This window comes from Solanum stenotomum, chromosome 8 (genome assembly GCF_019186545.1).
Source record: "Solanum stenotomum isolate F172 chromosome 8, ASM1918654v1, whole genome shotgun sequence".
NCBI lineage: Eukaryota > Viridiplantae > Streptophyta > Magnoliopsida > Solanales > Solanaceae > Solanum > Solanum stenotomum.
Genome location: NC_064289.1, coordinates 18,015,392 through 18,041,301, shown reverse-complemented (window position 1 = coordinate 18,041,301; position 25,910 = coordinate 18,015,392). Strand labels below are relative to the sequence as shown.

General features: G+C 34.6%; 2 protein-coding genes across 3 annotated transcripts; one reads left to right on the top strand and one right to left on the bottom strand.

Annotated features, from left to right (window-relative positions):
- The first annotated feature begins 1,360 nt into the window (after positions 1–1,360).
- On the top strand, positions 1,361–23,070 carry LOC125874242 (zinc finger CCCH domain-containing protein 6-like). 2 transcript variants are annotated; one of them, XM_049555085.1, is made up of 11 exons: positions 1,363–1,542; positions 1,663–1,808; positions 2,068–2,133; positions 4,046–4,165; positions 4,318–4,644; positions 4,738–4,789; positions 4,832–5,180; positions 21,640–21,756; positions 21,839–21,918; positions 22,148–22,378; positions 22,735–23,070. In XM_049555085.1, the coding sequence occupies exons 1-9, from the start codon at positions 1,458–1,460 to the stop codon at positions 21,915–21,917; spliced, it is 1,341 nt and encodes a 446-aa protein (XP_049411042.1). In that variant the 5' UTR covers positions 1,363–1,457; the 3' UTR covers position 21,918; positions 22,148–22,378; positions 22,735–23,070. The 2 variants fall into 2 exon arrangements, with proteins under 2 accessions (XP_049411043.1, XP_049411042.1); XM_049555086.1 differs by lacking the exons at positions 21,640–21,756; positions 21,839–21,918; positions 22,148–22,378; positions 22,735–23,070 and adding exons at positions 10,613–10,725; positions 12,419–12,460 and having other exon boundaries at positions 1,361–1,542; positions 4,738–5,180.
- A 973-nt stretch (positions 23,071–24,043) lies between these two features.
- On the bottom strand, positions 24,044–25,850 carry LOC125873564 (uncharacterized). Its single transcript, XM_049554470.1, is given in 3 exon segments — positions 24,044–24,472; positions 25,756–25,781; positions 25,783–25,850. Coding segments are annotated over 3 exon segments (438 nt in total). The 3' UTR covers positions 24,044–24,128.
- Between the last annotated feature and the right edge of the window lie 60 nt (positions 25,851–25,910).

Here is a 25,910-nt window from a genome sequence, read left to right as displayed (position 1 = left end):
ACGTTCACAAAAATTACAAGTCATTTATTACTTTTTTTTGAAAAAACTACAGAAATTCCACCATTTAGTTTACTTATTACCATTATCCCCTATAAGTTTTGCAAATCTCCAAAATCCCTCATTTTCGCGCATTAGATTAGTGCATATCGCTCATCAGATTAATGTATCAGCGCTTCTATTATTGTATCTCGCGCATCAGATTAGTGTATCATGTATAAAAAAATGTACATCAGATTAGTGTATCATGTATAAAATGTAATGTATCTTACTTAACGATTAATGTATCTCGCGCATAAGATTAATGTATCAGCGCTTATATTATTGTATCGTTTGAGGGATTTTTGTAATTATAAACTTTTAAGGGATATATTATAATTTTGCCTTAAAAATATGTGATTTCTGTAAATTGCCCTTTTTTTTTTTAGAAAATTATGTTCTTCTTCAAACTGCTTTGTGGTTTTAAAGTTCATATAATACCACTTATTTGCTATTTAATAGCTTGTTATTGTTTCTACTTAATATCGTATTGTATTGCTACTTATATCGTGTTATTATTGCTATTTAATATCGTGTTGTATTGCTTTTTAATGTCGTGTTGTATTATTTTTTAATATCGTATTGTATTTCTACTTGCTATTAAGATTTTGCTTAGATAAAACGGGTCAAATTGGGCGGGTCATGACCCAACCCGGGTTTTAGCCCATTTGAGCCCAAAGTAAATTTGGGCGGGTTATAACCCAACCCGCTTTTTAAGGCAACCCATTTTAACCTCTTCAATTTCAGTCCAACCCGCCCATTTGACACCCCTACTTGTTAGTGTAATATGATATTAATTTTTAAGAATTAAAGTTTCTCATCTAGATGTGTACTTGACGAAATTGAGAGAAAATATAATGAAGGGGTGCCAAATCCGAAAGAAACAACTTACAACGACTTTGAGACAAAATTCATAAAAACACAAAACACGGAAAAAAGACAACTCGCTCCGTTTCATATTAGTTGATTACTCTTCATTTTCCATGGTGCTTAAGAAATCATAAATAAGAATATGATTCTACTAATTTACTCCTTAAAAAACTTTTTAGAAATTTTATAAATAAATATGAACACTTTTAAAAAGAATTAATTACAAAGATAATATAAAAACAAATTATTACTTTCTTGAACTAATATGTAAAAAGTATATTTAATATAATGATCAATAATATGGGACGGAGGTATTTAATGATCAACTAATACAAACTTAGTGAGTATTTTGGTCAAAGAAGCAAAGCCATTAAACTTCCCAAATCAAATGGCGCACACAGTATTCACACTAACTGACTGAATGTGTGAGAGAGATTTTTGTCATATTGTCAAAGCCAAAGCTAAGTCTCTTTTTTTCCTCTAAAACAAAAGTGTAACGTATGAAATATGGTTTTATGTTGATAAGTTTTTTTTAGTTCATTTGGGGGAAAATGGAGATGGTTAGTGGAGATCAGCCGACCGATGACGCTCCGGTGACGGAGCAAGCTTCTCTCGACGAAGAAACTGGACTGGAAGGTGAGTAAACTCTTACCTGCATCTTCTAATTTATCTGTATTTCGCCGGAATTTTTGGACACTAGTTCATGTAATGTGGACTGTATCTGACTCATTTTTTTCCTCATTGGGTGTAATGCAGAACCTATGGGGCAGTTGTCGGTTGGCACTGAAGCAGGATCGTACCCTGAACGGCTTAACGAGCCTGATTGTATTTATTACTTGAGGAACGGAATCTGTGGCTATGGCTCTCGTTGTCGGTTTAATCATCCTCGTGATCGGAGTTTGGTAATTTTTGTTATAAGCCATATAAAAATCGTGTAATTTTAGGGTTCATTTTGAGGTATTTGTGTTTATTATGATGCCCTGATCACTTGATTTGCTTTGTTACTGTTCAATTAAGAGTGATCTATTAAGAAATCAATTTTTTTCAGTCTTCATTCTGGATTTTTAAATGTCTATTGTTAATCCTTTAAAATTGCACTCCTGATCTTTAGTGAAGTCAGCACGAAAGATTTGAAATTTCATGTATCTAAACTGATAACAGGCTGTGGGAGAAAGAGGAGCTACTGGAGGAGTATACCCTGAGAGAGCTGGCCAGTATGTTTGCCAGGTAGTTCCATTAAATGTGATAGAAATCAGTTTGAGATTTGGTGTTAGTTTAATGATCAAGTTCGAGAGAGAAGATGTGTTTTTGGATTTGGCTATCTTTTGTACAATAATTTTGTTTACTTTTTTTGCTTACCCTGTACTAATTGAGCTGTCCTTTTTGTTAACAAATCAATATATGTGCTTTTCCATTGTATCATATATCTAATATGCTGAATGACATCATATGTTGTCCTAGCATATAAGTGGCTTATAAAAAGAATTATGTTCTAGTATCTAGTATGCTATTTATGATGTTGATCATGATGAGATTTCTCATCTTATCTTCAAATGCTCTATGGAGGAATTAATTTGCTAGACTCTGTCATAATATTCGTCATTTTGCTGTATCTAGTAAATGTTTCGCCTTAGAAGTATTTAGCAGTGAATTATCTTTCAACCGTCCATTTTCCAATTTCATTGCTTATACTTGTATCATTTTCTTCCAATTATGATTGATCATTGTTCTACAATGTTGGTGCATGCGATTAGCTAAAATAGAAAAATATGGTCAATATGAATTCATATCTGACCCCAACGTGAACTGAAGCATAGAAGTTGTTGTATGATAGATCTCTTTTTTTTTTTTTGCATAAGCTATGATTGATTACTATTTGACATTTATCTCTTCCATTAGCTCCCCATCTTATGACATACAAAAGCTTGCAGTTATTTGTTATATATATTTCCAAAAATTTCTTGATTCCCAGAATTGCACGCATGGCTGACTCAGCCCTCTCACGAGTCGTCTGTTTGCTGTCTGCCCAAGGAGAAAGACCTCTTTCTCTGTTTTAATCTTGCTTTTTCTTCCAAAGTCACTGCTAGAATGTTATAAGTTAATTTTTGGCATTCTGTTCTGCGTTCAATATTATGCTACTATGTTCATACTTCTGTTTTTTTTATAATTATTTCTAATGGTCTTTTGGACTATACTGTTGAATTGGGCTACTCGTAAGTGCTTCAGTTTAAATAATCGGATTTAATTTCTACTTTTTATCATGGGGGTGCTAGTTTCGAGCTTCTGAGACTTTTCACCTTACCTTGATCATCTGTTCACTTGGCTGTCTAGAGTGAGGTGAGGTTATGATTTCCGTGTAGTGAATCAATCACCTTTTAATTCTGTCTATTCAATTCTCTGTGGAAGTTTCCAGTGTCTTTATCTCTCTATTATGTTTAGTGTTCCAACACATGAAATGTTTGGTTTTGAAGAGTTCATTTGCGTACAGTCCATTTTGAAAAGCGTAAAGTCTTCTGTCGCGTCTTCTAGTATTTACTCTAGGTTTGCCTGCATACACTATCCTTTCTAGACCCTACTTGTGGAATTACAATGGATTTGTTGTTGTTTTTGTTGTTACCATTTTTTCATGTTTCACGCTGAAGATGTTGTTCTTAAGAAATTTTTCCTTCTACTTTGTGATTTAATTTTTAGAATGTGAATGCTAGGTTTAGATAAGTATGCAGTTGAAACCTACTATATTTTTTCTGATCTGTTGGTAGTCTTGATTTTAACAGATCTAGCTATTTTTTGGATTTTGCCTTGTATATTACGTGTTGAAAAAAATTCCTTTGGTTTACTTTAATCACTAATCAAAGAAAATAATGAAAATCATTCGTCTGCTATAATATTCCATTTCTTATCTTGTACTGTGTGATCTAGCATCTGAACCTATTCTATTCCGAACTGTGATTTACATTCTGAGGTTTTCTAATATATGAATTGCTGCTAATTAACCTAAGTGATTGTTGAATATGAGAGCTATTGGTCAGTAAAGTTAGATGGCTATATGTCATGCATTTGAAATTCTTGCAAAACTTTCATGTATAAGACTGTAATGTTCACTGTTATAATGCTAGTTGTTCCTGGTTATGATTTACAGTACTATATGAGGACGGGGATGTGCAAATTTGGTGCTTCCTGCAAATATCACCATCCAAGACAGGGAGGGGAATCTCCAAGCCTGGTGATACATAACATTTATGGTTACCCGCTGCGACCGGTCTGTCTTCTTTTCATGTTCATTATGTTCCTTTTGTCTCCTTGTATCGCTATCTCCATTCGTTTGTGTTTTCAATTCTTTTTCTCGTCTCCTTTGAAAAGTTTGACCATCAAATTATCTTTCTGATTTGGTTCATTGAGTTCGTTTCACAGAATGAAAAGGAATGTTCGCACTATATGAAAACAGGGCAGTGTAAATTTGGCATCACCTGTAAATTTCACCATCCACAGCCAGCTGGTGTGCAAGTTCCAGCACCAGCAGCTGGACCTTTTCCTTTGCCAGCGGCTGTTCCACCACCAGCCACTTATCCAGAACTGCAACCTCTTCCTGTTGATTCAGCTGACCAATATGGAATGGTTACTGGCAACTGGCCAGTTATAAGGCCTGCTCTGCTTCCAGGTTCCTATATTCCTGACACATATGGTCCTATGCTTTTTCCCCCTGGAATGGTTCCCGTGTCGGATTGGACTCCTTATCTGGTATGTATATTATAAGTGTTTGTTGCATCTGTTGATATTGATCTTTCCTGAAATGCATTATTTATCGGGCAAGTATTAAATTATCTGGTGCAGGGTTCTACTAGTCCAGTGCCATACCAAACTACTCAGTCTGCAGCTGGAGCAGGTCCAGTGCCATCCCAAATTACTCACTCTGCAGCTGGAGCAGGTCCAGTGCCATGCCAAACTTCTCACTCTGCAGCTGGAGCAGGTCCAGTGCCATCCCAAACTACTCAGTCTGCAGCTGGAGCAGGTCCAGTTTATGGTCATACACAACTATCTGCTTCAGCACCTGCCTACGCAAGCCCATATGTGTCTCTTACTGCTTCTCTTGGTGCTTCAAGCAGCATCCAGGATGGACTTGCATTTCCGGAAAGACCTGGGCAGCCTGAATGTCATTATTACATGAAGTATGGGGATTGCAAATTTGGATCTTCATGTAAATACCATCATCCACCTGAGTGGAGTGGATCAAAGGCAGCTCTTATCCTCCGTGCTATGGGTCTTCCTCCCGACCTGTAAGCAACTTGCCATCTAATCCTTAGATTGAAATTCTTCACTGCAATTTAATGCTTTATCTTTTGGTCTTGCTTGTAAGTTTATATATAACGGGTCATCTACCAACATTCCCTTAGTGTTTCTAAGTACAAATTTGCAATTTCCTGTTCTGTTGGAAAATTATTGACAATGAAAGATAACTCAGATGTGCTCCTCCTTTCTAATCTCAAGTAGGCAGTTGGGAATTCATTTTCTTCCTTCCGTTCCTTCTTGTTATTGAAATATTTATTGTGTGCAAGTTCTGACAGTTGATGCAGGAGTTCTCTTTGTCAGTCTTCTGGCATTTTTATTGTGTTTATAATAGTGGAACCGGGCATGTGCTTAGCCCGGGCATAAACTACATTAAAAATTATATTTGCAACTTCTTTTTGATAACATCAATGAAGTTAATCAATAAATAATTAAGTCTTGATACAACAAAATACTTCTATAGATGTTCTTTCAAATTAAACCATACAAAAGGAATTGGAAGGTTAATGAAGTTATTTGTTTTTCTTACTTTAATCTTTCCTTCTCTTTAAAAAGTGCATGTTATGATATGATGTAGTTTTTAATTTTTCTTAATTTGATTTTAAAAAAAAAGAAATCGATATTTTATTTCTTAAACGTGTATGGAGCTTTAATATTTCATGTTTAACTTAACCATTTTTTCCTAAATTATATAAAACGTTGATTCCCATCTTTTAAAAAATATTTCAATATCCAAAAGTGTGAACAATTACTGTCGTTTGCCATTATTTAGTATTATACTATTTGGAGAGTTAAATTGTAGTTTATATTTAATTTTTAAAATCAATTTTAGCTATATATTAAAAAAATAATTTAATGATTAAACATGTACTAAGGTAGAAACGGAATGTCACCATAACTATTTTACTTGTCTATAGTAAATTTCTTAGGAAAAAAGACGATTTGAAATTAAGTTTAATAATAATTTCCATATAAATGAAGGACAACAAACTTTTGGATCAATTTTAAATTTGGTTGAATAAATAGATCTTTTATGATGTCACTATCCTCTCTTCCATAACATCATCACTCCTTGTCTACGTTGCTTGGACTTGTCACTTTTAATAATCGCACCTGTGTCGACACAACATGGGTGCGTGTGGAATCCGTACCTGTTCTAGTCAATCGATTTTGGGTACTTTGACCAAAATCAACGGAGAAATTCTGATTCAATGAATGTGTAATCAAAACAAAAGCTAAGGTAAAATTGGAGAAAATGGAATACCTTGTATATAGAAATTTCAATGTCACTCTTTTTCCTTTTATTCTATTTTTAGGATTCTCCTATTGATCAACATTTTTCCTCATAATATCTCAAATATAGGTTTTATAACTCTGTTTTTAGATATTTGAATTATATTTTTATGAGAAGGTAACATTTAGATATTTGAATTATTTTTAGGTGAATATCTGTACCTGTATCCATACCTAGATCCGTATTTTCCGAGTCTTAAAAGTTAGATCAGGAAGAATTCTATCCCTAGATACGCACCCATATCGGACACTTACCCGAGTCCAGGTAACTTCGCTTTTTATACCATTTAAGAAGCCCATATAGTTATTCAAATTTACCAAAATGGGTGAGAACTTGCAAGGTCATTAGAGCTTCAATTAGGGGTAAAATGGACAAGAAAAATTCCTGTGAAGACTACAAAAGTTGAATCTTCTCTTCTTTTATAGAGATAAAAATATAAGTTATATAACACCTTTCTTTCTTCATGTTTCCTAAGTAATATTATTTGTTTCAGTGTAATTTTTAAATAATATTGTGGTCTCCAATCCAAACTAAGGGCATTTCTAAATTTAGTGATAGCTTAAATCTATCATGACTTTACTTATGAGGAATTGTAGCTTTAAAACTGTTAGAACATGAATAAGTTTATACAATCTTATTAGAATAGGAATAGGTTTATACAATCCTATTAGAATAGGAATAAGTTTATACAATCCTATTTGGAATACAAATAGAAATAGGAATAGTAAATAATATCCTACTTGAAAAGGATTGTATTCTAGTGTCTATAAATAGGGTCTCAATGTAATAATGTAGACACGACAACAATTTAATAATATTCTTTTTCAATATTTCTCACATGGTATCAGAGTCCCTACGATCTTGGTAAACAATCAAAGAGCTTCCACTGCCGGCAGACGGCTATTATTCATATAGACCGCCCGTCTGGCCAATGATTATGTTAGCAAAAGTTGGGTGATCGTGTATCTTTCTGGTGACTATTTTCTCATATCTAATTTGTGTAGCACTGTGTCATCATTTCGGTGACTACTTTCATATATCTAATTTGTGTAGCACCTTGCCATCATTTCGGTGACTACTTTATCATATTTAATTTGTGTAGCACCATGCCATCATTCCGGTGACTACTTTTTCATATTTATTTTGTGTAGCACCATGCGATCTTTCTGTTGACTACTTTTTCATATCTGGTTTGTGTAGCACTGTGCCATCATTCCAGTGACTACTTTTTCTTATAGAATTAGTGTAGCACCGTGCCATCCTTCTGGTGACCACCTTTTTTTGCATATCTGATTTGCGTAGTACCGTTCATCTCTTCGGACTACTTTTCATATTTAATTTGTGTAGTACGGTGGATTTTTTTCAAACTATTTTCTCATATCTGAATTGCATAGTTCTATTCGTCTTTTCGGTGATTCCTCAAATTTAATTTGCGTAGGGTTGTGCCATCATTCCAACCCTGCCCATATAATTTTTCTTTTTCAGTAGGGTCGTGCCATCATTCCGACCCTACCCATATAATTTCTCTTTTTCAATGGGGTCGTTCCATCAATTCGAATTATTCTATATAATTTCTATTTTCAAGTTGGGTCGTGCCATCATTCCGACCCTACCTATATAATTTTATTTCTTAGATTGCGCCACTTTTAGCCATCAAATCTAATACTTTGGCGTATGAGCATGTTCCGACCAATTTTTCGGTGACTTTCTTGTTTAATATAAACTCATCTATTGATTCCAACATGATCCATATACTTTATACTAGATTTTGAGCACTTTCTTGCTAGGGGGAGTTTAGTAGTCTTGTATGTCGATTGTGTAAGTCACTCTATGGTCTGAAACAGTCTTTACACTGTAATCTTATCACTATGTGTTTTATCGGCATCATGCATCAAATTCAGTATTTCATGAGAAGATTAAGCACATCGAGATTGACTGACATTATGCATCAAATCCAGTATTTAATGAGAAGACAAGCACATTGAGATTGACTGTCAATTTTGTGAAATCGACTGATCAACTTGCAGATATCTCACCAAGCCCTTTATTGGTCCTCGTATTAATTACATTTGTAACAAGCTAGGTACATGAATTGTATGCACTAGTTTGAGGGGGAGTGTTAGAACATGCATAGGTTTATACAATCCTATTAGAACATGAATCAATCCTATTAGAGAATAGGAATAAGTTTATACAATCCTATTTGGAATAGGTATAGGAATACAAATTAAAATAGGAATAGTAAATAGTATCCTACTTGGAAAGGATTGTATTCTAGTGTCTATAAATAGGGTCTCAATGTAATAATGTAGACACGACAACAATTCAATAATATTTTTTTCAATATTTCTCACAAAAACGACAAAGAAAAGACCACGTGTCGATCACAAACTAGTCAATTTCAGCTAATGTGAATCCTCACTGGTCATTTTCACTTCACTTGGGCCTATTTCATTCCAATATACAATCATTTAGGTTCTTTAATAACTAGTGGTTCTTTACATTTTCCATTAATATACACATCTTTAATAACACACGTCAATCATTGTGTTCTACGTTTTTGCGAAGTGTATAGATTCGAAAGATTGTAGGTCCTTTGAGGTAAACTTCCTTCCTCGAGATTCTAGGTCTAGATGGTCCTCTTTTTTTTTTTTTTTTTTTTTACATTACCTTATAAAAGAAGGTCTAGCTCGTCTACACTTGTAACACTTTCAATCATCATGATTTCACACAATAGACGGATGCGTTTGTAGGTATACATAGGATGTAATCGAATCATATTGAGCGACATTTCCTTTTATCTCACCTGTTATCTTGTTCTCTTTGTGTATTGTTTGCACCTTTTATAGGAGGTAATCATTACAATATTGTCTAATCTTGTATTTGTGTTCATCCATCTCAACATTCTTATTTTCACATTAATGATCCCATAATAATGCCTAACAAAGTTACTTTTCAAGCAATAAATACTTGTACATCTTATTCTTCATCCTTGAGTGGCTACCTTGTCCATGAATGTAAAATAATGATATCTTTCTAAATTTACAAACTATTTAAATTTAAGCCTTACGTTTTACCCTTTAATGACACGATTTAATAGCCACAAGAATGCCTATGACATGTTTTAGAGCACAAGTTTTAAAAATCAGTTTTTCTTTCTTAAACTCTGTGTTCAACCAAACACATTACGGTAAATGCGATAGAGGGAGCAATAATTTTCCTGTGAGAATTTGTGCATCTCTTGAATGCCTAAAAATACCTGAAAACCTGGGAAGAGCTTTAAATGGCCCCTGCATTGTGGTTGTCTCAGGATTCTTCGTTCCAAATACTTGTTCAAGTGCAGAAAAAATGTTGAAACTTCGCATTTCTCATAAAGCTAGACTAAAATGCAAGATGATATCTGTAAATGTGTGATGTTATCTCAAGTTTCAGTTTTTTAGTTGCTTCTTTTTTGTTTATTGTGTTAAGAGAGTCAAAATTTGTCTAGTTTGTTCAACATGTCAACTTGGATTATGGACTATATTTGGACCCTTCAATGATTAAAAAACATATTTCCTAACTTTATGATGCCATACCGTTTAAGTGCACTCGATATTGGAACTTAAGAATGTATGTATCACTTTAAATCAATTAATTAGAAATTCAGTTGAATTGACGAAAACAAATTAATCTTATTTGATACTGCAGATGCATGTTAACTTTTGAGTTTTTGGTGTCAAATTCTGTAACAGACAGTATTATGCTATTACTTCCACTTTTTCATGAATTATTGATGTGAGATTCTAATTTTTTGGTACTTTTGCTTTTATTTACTTTCAGACATTTAATTTTAAAATAATGAATGCATTAGGACCAGCCTAATGTATATAATTAAAAATCACAGAAACGATAGAATAAACAAGGAAATATGCCTGACATTTGAGCTAGCTTACTTTCAGGCATGTATTTTGATGGGAGGTATTTGTATCTATTTATTTGAGCAGACGGAGTCCTTGTGTGATTTTAGTTGGACGTTCTTTAAGCTATCGTTTCATTGTCACCATTACATTTTTGGATCTGATTTCTTTATTTAGTGACATTGCTTAAATACTTCTAATACTACTTACTATTGTTATTCTTATGGCACAGAGGAGGATGAGCAGGTATTTTTAAGTCACTGTATCAAGTGTTGCTTTTGGAAGATCTGACACGGGTGCAACAACTATATTGAAGAGTCCGTGCAACATAGTTTGTCAAGTCTGGTAAGTTTTTCTCCCCTTTTCGTTCTTTTTGCACTGATTTCTGGCTTATGGGAGGTATCTACCTCAACCCGATTACAAGGAAAGGTTCACTATGATGGGGATATTCTTTTTTGACCTTAAGGAAAAAATTAAATGCATAGGGGACCATCCTTTTGTTGCAGAATGTTCCTCAGATCTACGAATTTGTAGGGGCCCTCTCCGAAGATTGAGGAACAAGAAGAGATATATCAAGAGAAGGATTTGTTATAGAGAAAATCTTATTAGTTACGTCCAATCACAAACTACACGAAAGTTGTCCCTTTTTTATGGATATTTACCCATCAATGAGATGCACAGAGGAAGAGAACGATTTTCATATATCCCTTTTCTACTCTACTCCTATTCTGGTTGTGCCATTACCAATCGCGGATAACCCCCTGGTCCGACCGCTCCAGACCTAAGAAGAACTATTATCCTTATGACCAAACACGGATCAGCTTCTTACTTCTCGAGTGATAGTTCCCACGATCCCAACCAACTTCTTGGGAGTAGGGACACTTGATTTCTTTGAGAGTTCATGAATTTTTGGTTCAATGGTAGTTTTTCATACTCTTTTGAAAATTTGAGATTTTCATTTGGAGGTATCAAGTAATATCCATTCATACATAAAATAGACAATCAGAGGTTAGACAAAAGAGTTATTTCATAACCCCGATACCTTTTGTAGGCATACGCTAGAATAACATGATAAAAATTAAAGATTGTGTCCAATTTTAAATGATGCAAATTTTCATTTCTATTGTTATGATGTTGCTGCTATAATCTCTCAGGCCCTAGCTCCTTTGTCTCCCAAATCTTCTCCTATATTCTTTTTCTTTTTTTGCTCCTTTTGGTCTTCACTTTTGGGTTTCTTGTAGAGTTTCTCCATTTTCTGTTAAATTTGTTTCTGGTGGATCTTCATTCAGTTTTTGATAGTGAGTTTAGTTGGCGTATGTGTGTTTTCTCTCTATTTTTCATGAATGTCATGATCTACTCATGCATGATTTTAGTAGTTTAGGTTCAAATAAATTGCAATAAATATGTTGGACTCAAGATTGGCTTGTACTGCTTTTTGCATAATGACCTTTCCTTGATTATTGACTTCATACTATTAAGCAAAGTAGAGAACTCGGGATGGTACTGTTTTGACAGTGCTGTACTTCAAGACACGCTGACAAGCTTGACATTGTTGGATTATGGCACTTCAGATACGCTGCTAGCCTGCTACAACCAAATACGGAGATTTTAAGAATTTATCAAATAGTTTTTACCATGCATAAATGGCAGGTGATACTTCTTGTAGCAATCGAAACGTCAAAAGAAGACGTTTACATGTGAAAGACCTTAATTTCATGAACAAATAACAACAAAATTAGCAAGAAGACACTTTAAAAATATAGTACTCTCATTTATTCTATCTTCAATAAGGGCTCTTGCTTTGACTTTTTGTGTTTTCAGTCATCAAAGAATCACATGATTGTTTGCATAGCCAACTATGTATTTTGCAAGTTTGTTAAATTCGTCATATGTAATGCATATAGACCCCTTGTTCATGTCTATCCCCTTGTGATGTTTTATTGTTTTATGTATTCACTCTTAGAAGAAGCATTCAAATCTTACAATTTTTTGGTAGTTGGTATCTTTATTATGTTTTCATATTGGATATTTCTTGCAGTGTACAAGTATGTCAAAGAATGACATTCCATGTACAGTTGCGGGGTTTGAGCCCTGAGTATGGAGAAAATCCTGTTGGGAGCATACCCCTGAATGAGCCCTGCGGTACACCATCCGAATTTAATCTGGGCTCCAATGCAGGCTCCGGATACCGAGTGGGAAACAAAAAAAAAAGAGAATATCAAAAACTCAACTCTCTTTTAGAGATATCTGATATACGGTACTTGTAAAGCTTTTGATTTTCCTTTTTCTCTTCTTGATCATCAATTCACATCCTCGTATGAGCAAGAATTTTAAGATTCATCATTTCCTCCATTGAAGGAACGGGATACAACTTAAATGTCTATACACACGTTACATGTGAGAAATAAAAAATAAATATAATGAAGAACATGTAAAAAACGATAAATTAATGTGCTTCTTTCTCATTTTTATCCTTGCCCCATGACTGTTGATTGTTGAAGACATCTGTAGAAAGAAGGGATTTTCCGTTCACCGTATGGACCGATCTAGATCCTGTACCTGATCCTGATGAAAGTCAGGTTGAAACCTGCTTTCATTCAATCACTTTGGGCTCATCATCTCAATGAAGAGGTGCTACTAAAACTGGAGCAAGTCCAAGATGGCGGCCTTGATGGAATACTCCAAGAAATATGAGACTGATGAAGGTAAAAGAGATAACCAGTGTGAGTTTTTATGTTTGTGTTATTCGCGTGTAGGCTCATACTCAGGTACTAAATTTGAATGTCATCCTTCATAGATTGTTGTTTTTTTTGGACCATGACTTGTATCTGATTTCGCTCCATATATAAAATGTATTTCTACAAAATAACTTCCCTTCTATCTTCAAAATGTTGTTTAGACCACCGTTTATGCTCTGAAATACTAGTAATAAAAGGTGTTGTAAGATTTAATTTCTCAGCAATATTTGCATGACTTAAAGTTAAATAAGCTGACACTTGCATGTTATCTTTTTGCTAGGCAATAGATATTTCAATTATTTAAAAGAGTAGTGTTATAATCCATATTAATTGAAGTTAGTTTTTGACATTTTAAAAACATGTTCAATAATATAACTCTTTTTTAGTTATTGACTTACGATCAAGAAGGTTTATTATCAGTTTGATCACATTCAAAAAGTAAAGAGAGTATTATTTTCTTAACCCAAAACGTCAAGAGGTCAAAGTGAAGGTTTTTGTTTTCCTTGATAAATTTGGTCGAATGATTTTGTAAAAGTAAAGTCATAAGTTGAGTGATCTTATTTTATTTGAGGGACAGGTAACTGTGTATTTAAAAAATTCCATCATCCAAACAATGATGAGAGTGAGCACTTACATCCCATAGGGTAAAAAACAGAAGGCCATAAGAACTAGTCTATGGAGCATTACAATTTCCCTATAAAATCAACAAAAAGTTCTATATCCCCCACCATATCCTGTTTACACCAAAAATATAGAAGACCAAGGCAATTCATTCTGATTTTTTGAATGTTGTTGTTTTTGTCTTCAAAGCCTATTGCATTTCTTTCCTTCCACAATGTCCACCAGATACTTGCGGGGATTAATTCCCACCAGTCCTCTTCTGAATCTCTTCTTCCAATCTCTTTCCAGCAGCCCATCATACTTTTAGTAGTTTTGGGAACCACCCAACTCACTCCAAGTATACACAAGAACATGTTCCACAGATTTGCAGTTGTTTTACAGTGTAGATATAGATGGCTATTTATTTCAGCATCCTGGTCACACATAAAACATCTTGAGCAAATCTGTACTTCATGAGTCAAACAAGCTTTTCTGCAAACTAACCACACAAAACAGGAAACTTTTAAGGGGACTTTGGCTTTCCAGATTAGTTTCCAAGGCCAGTTCCTAATCTGTAGTTGGCCAGTATTTCTCCTCCAATAGCATGACTTCATAGTGAATGCACCCTTGCTGTGAAGTTTCCACACTGGTCTGTCCGGTGCATTGGTATTTCCATTGAAATCATTTATCACTATAAGCAAATCTGCAACTCTTTGAACCTCCCAATCATTTAGGGCCCTTCTAAAGTTGAAATTCCAACCTTGTATGCTCCACATCTGAGCTATAGTGGCCCTAGTCTGTTGACTGCGGAGGAACAAATCAGGGAGGAGAGATTTCAAGCTCCTTTCACCTATCCAAAGTTCATTCCAGAACTCAATCTTCACGCCATTACCCACCTTGAGCTGAATATTTTTTTGAAACTGGGGCCAGAGTCTTCAAATAGTCTTCCAGACACTACAACCAAGGACATCTTTAGTGATCCGGGGACTTTGAAGTCGATATTTCTTAATGATGATTCTTTTCCATAAAGGAATATCCTCAGCACAAAACCTCCATAACCATTTTTGCAAAAGACAAGAGTTTTGGAGGCTGAGTTTCTTGATACCTAATCCCCCCTGCTTCTTGTGAAGTGCTATAGCATCCCATTTTGCAAGGTTGTAACCTTACCGCTCCTTGTTTCCATTCCACAAAAAAGTTCTTCCGAGCAATTTTATTCTCTTCACAATACTCTTTGGTATAGGAAATAGGCTCATCATATAAGAAGGAAGGGAATCCAACACATATTTGACTAGTGTTAATCTCCCTCCCAAGGATTAGGACAAATACTGACTCTTCCATCTTGCCAATCTCCCGTCTCTCCATCTCTTTGTTCTTTGCACCCAGGGGCATCCCTAGGTACTTTGTGGGTAAGTCAGCTACCTGGCATCCAAGATTACTTGCTAATATCTCCATATTATCAACTTTGTTCACTGGGTAAAGACAACTCTTTTGCCAATTAACATGCAGTCCAGAAGTGCCTTATAAAATTGTGAGGATAGCCCTAATATGTCTAATCTCTGATACTTCAGCTTCACCAAAGATTAGTGAGTCATCTGCATAAAGCAAATGTGTGACTCCCCTTTCATCTTCTCTGTGTCCTTGCCCCTGAGCTTGGAAACCCTTTAACTAACCATTTGCCCTTGCCCTCCTGATCATGTGGCTGAGCCCCTCCATAGCTAAGATAAACAAAAAAGGTGATATAGGATCACCCGTAGTTGAGTGATCTTATTGATATAAAACAAAGTTCACTAACTTTACTATATAATTTCTCTAAGTTAAGTGATCTTTTGAGATATTTACTCGTTAATAGCATGAATTGTGGAAGTAGTAAATTACCATGTATTTGTGTTTCACTGCATTTCTATACATTTGGTAGCACAAATTCGCCTGCTAAGAACAAAAATTAAAAATTAGTACATTTAAAGGATAAAATTAAGGGAAAAGAACACTTATACCCCAAAAAGAGAAACTATTTACAAATGACTACCCCTTACTTCATACCCATTGTTGTAAACTACTAACGTGCGTTTACTGCTCGATACCATCAAAGTATATGTATCCTCTGATGGTATCAAAGAGGAAGAAACAATGCTTCAGTAAAACACTAATGAGTTACTCCTTGATACCATTAGAGTATATATATACTCCGATGGCATCAAGGAGGAAGAAGTAGTGTTTCACTGAAAATACTGCTCAATTACTGCTTAGATACCATCAGGAAATGCAGAACCTATGTGGCAGTGTCCTGAAATGTAGTGTGGAGTGGATCTGACTCATTTCTTACCTCATTGGGTGTAATGCGGAACCTATGTGGCAGTTGTCGGTCGGCAGTGGCTCAGGATCATCCCTGAACGACTTTACGAGCCTGATTGTATTTATTACGTGAGGAACGGAATCTGTGGCTATGGCTCTCGGTGTTGGTTTAATCATCCTCACAATCGGAGTTTGGTAGTTTTTGTTATAAGCCACAAAAAATCGTGTAATTTTAGGGTTCATTTTGAGGTATTTGTGTTTATTATGATGCCTGATCACTTGATTTCCTTTGTTACTATCCAATTCAGATTTTGATCTATTAAGAATCAGCTTTTTTCTATTTCTATTCCGGATTTTTAAATGTCTATTCTTAATCCTTTAATATTGTAGTCTGAAAGAAGAAAATCCTTTCTTTTTTATACATTTTGCACTTCTGATCTTTAGTGAAATCAGCACGAAGGATTTGAAATTTCATGTATATAAATTGATAACAGGCTATGGGAGCAAGAAGAGCTACTGGAGGAGAATGCCCTGAGAGAGCTGGCCAATATGTTTGCCAGGTAGTTCCATTAAGTGTGATGGAAATCAGTTTGGGATTTTGTGTTAGTTTGATAATCAAATTCGAGAGAGATGTGTTTTTGGATTTGTCTCTCCTTTGTACAATAACTTTGTTTACTTTTTTTGTTGACCTTGTACTAATTGAGCTGTCCTTTTTTGTTAACAAATCAGTATATGTGCTTTTCCATTGTATCATATATCTAATATGTTGAATGACATCTTATGTTGTCCTAGCATATAAGTGGCTATTAAAAAAAATTATGTTCTAGTATCTATATGCTATTTATGATGTTGATCATGATGAGATCTCTCATCTCATCTTTCAAATGCTCTATGGAGGAATCTAATTTGCTAGGTATGCTTTGTCATAATATTGATCATTTTGCTATATCTAGTCAATGTTTTGCCTTAGAAGGATTTAGCAGTGAGTGAATTATCTTTCAACTGTCCATTTTCCAATTTCGTTGCTTATACTTGTATCATTTTCTTCCAATTATGATTGATCATAGTTGTATAATGTTGGTGCATGAGATGAATTTAAATAGAGAAACTTGAACTGAGGCATAGTAGTTGTTGTATGATTGATCTTTATTTTTTGCATAAGCTATGATTGATTACTGCATGACATTTATCTCTTCCATTAGCTCCCCATTTTATGACATACGAAAGTTTGCAGTTATTTGTTCTATATATTTCCAAGATTTTCGTGATACTCAAAATTGCACACTTGACTGACTCAGCCCTGTCACGAGTCGTCTGTTTGCTGCCTGGTCAAGGAGAAAGACCTCTTTCTCTGTTTTAATTTTGCATTTTCTTTTAAAGCCACTGCTAGAATGTTATAAGTTAATTTTTGGCATTCTGTTCTGCGTTCAATATTATGCTACATTGCTACTAAACTCATACTTCTGTTTTTTTTTTTTTAATTTCTTTTGGTCTTATGGAATATACTGTTGAGTTGGGCTACTCGTTAGTGCTTCAGTTTAAATAATCGGATTAATTTCTACTTTTTATCATGGGGGTGCTAGTTTTGAGCTTCTGAGACTTTTTACCTTACCTTGATTCATCTGTTCACTTGGCTGTCTAGAGTGAGGTTATGATTTCCTTGAAGTGAATCAATCACTTTTTAAAGTCTGTCTATTCAATACTTAGTGGAAGTTTCTAGTGTCTTTATCTCTCTATTATGTATAGTGTTACTTCCAACACATATCAAATGTTTGGTTTTAAAGAGTTAAATTGTGTACAATCCATTTTGAAGAGTGTAAAGCTTCTGTTGCGTTTTCTAGTATTTACACTAGTTTTGTCTGTGTATACACTATCCTTTCTTGACCCTACTTGTGGAATTACAATGGATTTGTTGTTGTTTTTGTTGTTACCATTTTTTCATGTTTCATGCTGAAGATGTTGTTCCTAAGAAAACTTTCCTTCTACTTTGTGATTTAATTTTAGAATGTGATTGCTATTCTACCTAAATGTTTGGTTTAGATAAGTATGCGGTTGAAACCTACCATATTTTTTCTGATCTGTTAGTTGTCTTGATTTTGACAGATTTAGCTATTTTTTTATTTGCCTTGTTAGTTACCTGTTGAAAAAAATTCTTTTGTTTTAGTTTAGGATCACTAATCAAAGAAAAATATGAAAATCATTTCTTCTGCTATAATATTCCATTTCTTATCTTGTAGTGTGTGATCTAGCAACAGAATTCATTTTGGATGCTGCTTGAAGCAGCAAGAGAAGCAGTAAGAGACACATATGGCCCTGCGTAGGCAGGTGCTGAAGCAGATAGTTGTGTATGACCATAAAACTGGACCTGCTCCAGCTGCATACTGAGTAGTTTGGGATGGCACTGGACTAGTAGAACCCTGCACCAGATAATTTAATACTTAGCCGATTAACATTGCATTTCAGGAAAGATCTATATCAACAGTTGCAACAAACACTTACAATATAAATACCAGATAAGGAGTCCAATCCAGCACAGGCACCATTCCAGGGGAAAAAAGCATAGGACCATATGTGTCAGGAATATAGGAAACTGGAAGCAGAGCAGGCCTTATAACTGGCAAGTTGCCAATAACCATTCCGTATTGTTCAGCTGAATCAACAGAAAGAGATTGCAGTACTGGATAAGTGGCTGGTGGGGGAAGAGCCGCTGGCAAAGGAAAAAGTCCAGCTGCTGATGCTGGAACTTGCACACCAGCTGGCAGTGGATGGTGAAATTTACAGGTGATACCAAATTTACACTGCCCTGTTTTCATATAGTGCGAACATTCCTTTTCATTCTGTGAAACGAACTCAATGAACCAAATCAAAAAGATAATTTGATGGTCAAACTTTTCAAAGGAGACGAGAAAAAGAATTGAAAACACAAACGAATGGAGATAGCGATACAAGGAGACAAAAGGAACATAATGAACATGAAAAGAAGACAGACCGGTCGCAGCGGGTAACCATAAATGTTATGTATCACAAGGCTTGGAGATTCCCCTCCCTTTCTTGGATGGTGGTATTTGCAGGAAGCACCAAATTTGCACATCCCCGTCCTCGTATAGTACTGTAAATCATAACCAGGAACAACTAGCATTATAACAGTAAACATTACAGTCTTATACATGAAAGTTTTGCAAGAATTCCAAATGCATGACAAATGGCCATCTAACTTTACTGACCAATAGTTCTCATATTCAACAATCACTTAGCGTTAATTGGCAGCAAATCATATATTGGAAAACCTCATAATGTAAATCATAGTTTGGAATAGAAGACCTGGGCTGCCTGAATGTCATTATTACATGAAGTATGGGGATTGCAAGTTTGGATCTTTGTGTAAACACCATCATCCACCTGAGTGGAGTGGAACAAAGGCAGCTCTTATCCTCAGTGCTATGGGTCTTCCTCCTGACATGTAAGCAACTTGCCATCTAATCCTTAGATTGAAATTCTTCACTGCAATTTAATGTTTTATCTTTTGGTCTTGCTTGTAAGTTTATATTATAACAGGTCATCTACCAACATTCCCTTAGTGTTTCTAAGTGTAAATTTGCAATTTCCTGTTCTGTTGGAAAAATATTGACAATGAAAGATAACTAAGATGCACTCCTTTCTAATCTCATGTAGGCAGTTGGGAATTCATTTTCTTCCTTCCTTTCCTCCTTGTTATTGAAATATTTATTGGGTGCAAGTTTGACAGTTGATGCAGGAGTTCTCTTTGTCGGTCTCTTCTGGCATTTTTGTTGTGTTTACAATAGTGGCATTGGGCATGTGCTTAGACCGGGCCTGAACTACATTAAAATTTATATTTGCAACTTTTTTTTGAGAACGTCAATGAAGTTAGTACATAAATAAAGATAGCATTTAAAATTGAATAATTAAAAGTCTTGATACAGGAAAATACTTCTGTAGATGTTCATTCAAATTAAACCATACAAAAGGAATTGGAAGGTTAATAAAGTTATTTTTTTTCTTACTTTAATCTTTCCTTCTCTTACAGAAGTGCATGTTAAGATATGATGTAGTTTTTAGTTTTTCCTAATTTAACTTCTTTTTTTTAAAAAAGAAATCTATATTGTTATTTCTTAAACGTGTATGGATATTTCATGTTTAACTTAACCATTTTGTCCTTAATTATAAAACGTTAATTCCCATCTTTCTAAAACATTTCAATATCCAAAAGTATGAAAAATTACTCTCGTTCGCCGTTATTTAGTATTATATCGTGAGAAATATAAGAAAAAAATATTTGCTGGATTTGGTCCCTACTCCCAGGCATTGTTCTGATTTGTGACACTTTTTCACTTCAACTGGGGTCATGCAAACATGTGATGTTATCTGAAGTTCCAGTTTTTAATTAGTTGCTTCTTTTTTGTTTATTGTGTTAAGAGAGTCAAAATTTGTCTAGTTTGTTCAATATGTTAACTTAGATTTTATTTTTATTCTTTATGACCATGGTGTCCCGGCCAACTTTCGTGCACCTCAACTAATTTCACGGATATCCGCCACCTCTCACCAGCAACATGTACCAGGTAACCTATCCACCAAAGCTAGGACAGATGGGAATAATCACCTAGTGTTATTCCATGGGATATCTGCCACCACCCACAAAGCAACAGGTACTAGGTAACTCTGTCCACCAAGGCTAGGATAGATGGGAAGAATCACCTAGTGTTTTTTTGTTTCCGCTGAGTTTTGAACCTGGTGCATATGTCAACTTGGATTATGGACTATATTTGGACCCTTCAATGAGTAAATAACATATTTCCTAACTTAATGATGCCATACTGTCATCCTTATTACGTTATTTATGCATTCATTGATATCTGCATTGCCAAGTTGATGTTGTGTTCTTGTTCTGATTGTGAGAAGAGATTCCTAGTTGTCCATTGATCTTTTGGCAAGATGCATCTTGTATTCAATCATCAGCATATTAATATTTGAACAGAGTGAATTTTGTGCTTTAATAATAGCTGTGCTCAGACTGAAAGATCATTTTTTTTGGGTTCTCTCAATTGTTGTTAGGGTGCACCGTGCACCAATTTGCTTCCACTACTCACAAAATGGAGTGTGCAAATTTGGATCTTTTGGCAAGATGCACGTTAACTTGTGAGTTTTTGGTGTCAAATTCTGTAACAGACAGTATTATGCTATTACTTCCTCTTTTTCATGAATTAATTGATGTGAGATTTTTTTGGTACCTTTGATTTACATCTACCTTATGACATTTTATTTTATAATAATGAATGCATTAGGATCCAGCCTAATGGATATTATTAATAAGTCAACACGAACGAAAGAATAAAAATAAAATATGCCTGACATTTGAGCTAGCTTACTTTCAGGCATGTATTTCAATTGGAGTTTGTATCATCTTTCTGCTCGGTGAGACCAAGAATATTTGCAGAACTGATGAAGTAAATATATTTATTTCAGCAGAGGGAGTCCTTGTATGATTTTAATTGGACATCCTTGAAGGTATCGTTTTACTGTCACCATTTTATTTTTCGATCTGACTTTGTTATTTAGTGACATTGCTTAAATACTTGTACTATTACTTTACAATTTTTATTATTTCTGGCAGAGAGGAGGGTGAACAGGTATTTTTAAGTCACTGTATCAAGTATTGCACTTTTAGAAGATCCGACATGCACGCAACAACTATTTTGGAGAGTCTGCACAACATGGTTCGTCAAGTCTGGTAAGTTTTTATCCCCTTTTTCCTTCTTTTTGCACTGATTTCTGGAGATTTATTATATTTTCGTATTGGAGATTTATTACAGTGTACAAGTATGGCAAAATATGACATTCCATGTACAGAGAATGTCAGGAACCAACTCTCCCTATTCTTTAGAGACATGAGGTACTTGTAAAGGTTTTGCTGTTCCTTTTTCTCTTCTTGATCATCAATTCACATTCTGGTATGAACAAGAATTTTAAGATTTATCATTTCTTTCATTGAGGAACAGGGTACAACTTAAGGATTATACACACCTTACATGTAAGAAATAAAAAATAAATATAAAGAAGAACATGTGAAAATCGATAAATTAATGTGCTTCTTTGTCATTTTTATCCCTGCCCCACACTAGATAGAGGGAAAAGAAAACTGTTGAAGACATCTGTAGAACGAAGGGATTTTCCCGTTCATCATATCGACCAATCCAGACCCTGTACCTGATCCTGATGAAAGTCAGGATGAAACCTGCCTTCATTCAAACACTTTGGGCTCATCATCTCAGTGAAGAGGTGCTACAATAACTGGAGCAAGTGCAAGAAGGCAGCATTTACGAAATACTCCAAGAAATATGAGACTGATGAAGGTAAAAGAGATAACAAGAGTGCGTTTTTATGCTTGTGTGTGTTGGCTCATACTCGGGTACTAAATCTGAATGTCATCCTTCATAGATTGTTTTATTTTTTTGGGACCATGACTAGTATGTTTTTGCTGCATATATAAAGTGTATTTCTATAAAAATAACTTCCCTTCTATCTTCAAAATGTTGTTTGACCATTGTTCATGCTCTGAAATACTAGTAATAAAAGGTGTTGTAAGATTAAATTTCTCAGGAATATTTGCATGTCTTAAAGTTATATAAGTTCATACTTGCATGTTATTCTCTTGCTAGGCAAAAGATCTTTGTTCTTTCTAATTTACAAATACTGATTATTTATGCAGAGAATTTGTTGATCTTATAGGACTTGACTACGTGAGCAGAACAACAAGATATAACCTGCAGGTCATTTAGGTTGCGACATGGGTCCGCGCTGAATATTTTGGTTGAAGAATAGTGTTAACTACTATTGGTCTATGTCAAAGTTGAGAAAAAATGTACTAGCACATTCAATGATTTGTAGTTAATATAGTAACAAGTGCTCAATTAGGCACATATTGTACATAGACTATTGGTTATTGTTACTTTAGTATGATTTAGTGTTTGGTTTTATCAATCTTTGATGCAAGATTGAAGCATGATCAATATTATTCTATGATGTATATTTGAGCGTATCTCTTTCTCACGTATACATGAGAATGTTACTTTCTTACCCATGTTAGTACGAAGTCATTTGGCCAAACATATGGTCGAACTATTTTAAAATTATTTTTTTGGGACAAATTTGTAAAAAAAAATGTAAGCTGATTTTTTTTATTTGGATACAAACGACGGAGTTTCATCAAATTTTCCTTTTTGAATTTAGTTTGATAATTGCACCAGATGAAATAAATCATCATTGCATGTAAAAATGAAATAAGAAAAGATACCTTTGGACTGAACCGAAAATGCTTTCTCTGTGATAAGTCTTGGCTAACATTTATGTGGCTGAAAATAATGAAATTCTAGTCAAGTTTGTTTTATAGTTTTGGACCGGAAAAGAAGAAATACACAGTTTAAACAAATAACCATTGCAGCTAAAAAATATATTGAGGTAAAATATGGTGTATATATTAGTTAAGATAAGAGAAGAAGTAAGAAGAAATACACAATTTGGAACAAAAAATTTATTGCACATTATTATGTGGCAATTTAAAAGAGAGTATATCCATGCTTTTGCCATGTCAACCTCTAACGGTGTAAGCTATTAAATTGCCAAGTTCAAAGAGAAATTTGATCGAACAATAGTTATATTTTATTGTTCTTTCAAACAAAATCATAGTATTTTTTCCGTTTCAATTTGTTTGTCTCATTTTAACTTAAATGAAATTTAAGAAAGTGAAAGACTTTTGAATCTTGTAGTTAAAACTAAAGATATGTAAAAGATACCAAACTATCTTTTAAAAACGTCCACATCAGACTGCAGATAAATTCTTGAAAGAATATACGATAGTAAAATTATTTGGTGCAAAAGACAGTTTAGTTTTACCAAAAACAGTATACTCTATTATGTTGTACACAAGGGGATAATCACAAAGAATGTGTCAAACAAATACAAACTGCAGTATATTATGTTGTTTACCAAGGGGCTTTTTCTCTATTAAACCGGATAATTTTTGTGACCAAGTGCAGTCATTGGTAACTCATTTTTTCAGCAAAATGTATAAAAACACAACTTGAATGAAAAGAGAAACACAAACTATCTAGTTGATTTATCACAAGATGAGGGTGCTTTGGTTATAGATGAACTTGTGGACTCTTCAGCTTGCACAAGTTTGCGAAGTCTGTCTTGAAGGACTCTGACTCGGTCTTCTGTTTTGCGGAGCCTTCGCCATCTATAGGCAAACCAGAGCCCAAATCCCCCGTATACAACAGTATACGAACCCCAAACATAGGGGTAGGTTTCTGCATTCTCTTTGACTTTCTGGTACTGTTCTTGTATCTTCCCTGCCCAATTAGTGTATGAGTAACTTTCTAATTGCTTGTCTACTGCAGTTGGTGGTTGAATCACTTCACTCTTCTCCTGAGTCGCCATCGTTGGTCCTGTAACTCAAAACTTGAAAAATAGTCTCAATGGAGAACCAACCCCTGTGACTTGTACAACTTGGCTGCAGCAAACACAAACAGTCCTCAGTTACTCGGAGCAATAAGAATTAAGATTATCAAATACAATAAAATATACTGTTACACTAGCTAGGAGGTACATACTGCTCTTTAACACATTTAAACCTTTTTTTTCTTGGAGAAGAAAAATAGCAAACATGATTTGTATTATGCCATGTAGAGGCAAATAAGATAACCATCTATCTAGAGAATGACCACAAGTAAACTTTTGTAACAATGTTTCAACATACTAAGATCTTTCTCTCCTGGAAGCAGAAGCCGTAAAAGAATTGCATCATAACAAGTAAACACTAATCTGTGGTACAAAAAGTGGTGTCTAAAGCTAAGTAGAGGGCTCAAATTCATGGATATTGCACGATAACAGATGAAGCCAAGACTTATCTACATAGAAAATAAAATGAAAAACAATCCAAAAGAAATACCCTAGACTACATAGAAAATAAAATGAAAAACAATCCAAAAGAAATACCCTAGACTAACTCCTGAAAAAAAATTTGATTATATTATACGTACTAACTGAAAGAGTTAAATCATCCTTAAGAACATATTAACTTCAAGAGCTTGCTCCATATGCTTCATTGGAAGTCCAACAAAATCATAAGCCATTAGAATTTCTATCTAACTCACAATCCTTACATCTTCCTCTAAATATGAAACGGAAGCCCAGTGCACTAAGCCCCCACTAAGTGTGGATCCAAGAAAGAGTCTATTGTACACACACCTTTACCCTGCATCACAGCAAAAAACTATTTCCACAGCTCGAACTTGTGACCTTCTCATCACTTCACGTGGCAGCAACTTTACCAGTTACACCAAGGATCCACTTCAATCCTTAGTCTGAACAATCAGTTGAACCAAATTAACCTAACCTAACAAACTTATGCATTCAGAATGTGTTTGTTTTCTATAAACACATTGAATTCAAGAAAATTCTAATTGAAATTTTACAGTTCCAGCTTTTGCAGATAATAGTAAGTAATAAATAATATAGTAGAAAAGCTGATAACTAAATCGCCCTGGATAAAGGATCAGTCTCCAATCTCGATCTAATTATCTTCCCCATGGAACTAGAATACTACTTGGAAAGCACCATAGAAACTACATCAGCAAAACTATTGGCATATGAAAGTAAGGAATCCAAAACCCTCTGCTTCGTTCTGAGCAATCAAATCAAAATCGATAAAAATGAGAAACGACCATACCGTTTGGGTGCAGATCCAGGAGGGTCACCAGTCGTAGGGTTCATCCCGGGTTTCCAATAACAACTATCACGATTGCAATTAAACCCACACCCCATATTCATTTTATTATTCACTACAAACTTAAAAAATACTAATGAATTTATAACATTTAACTT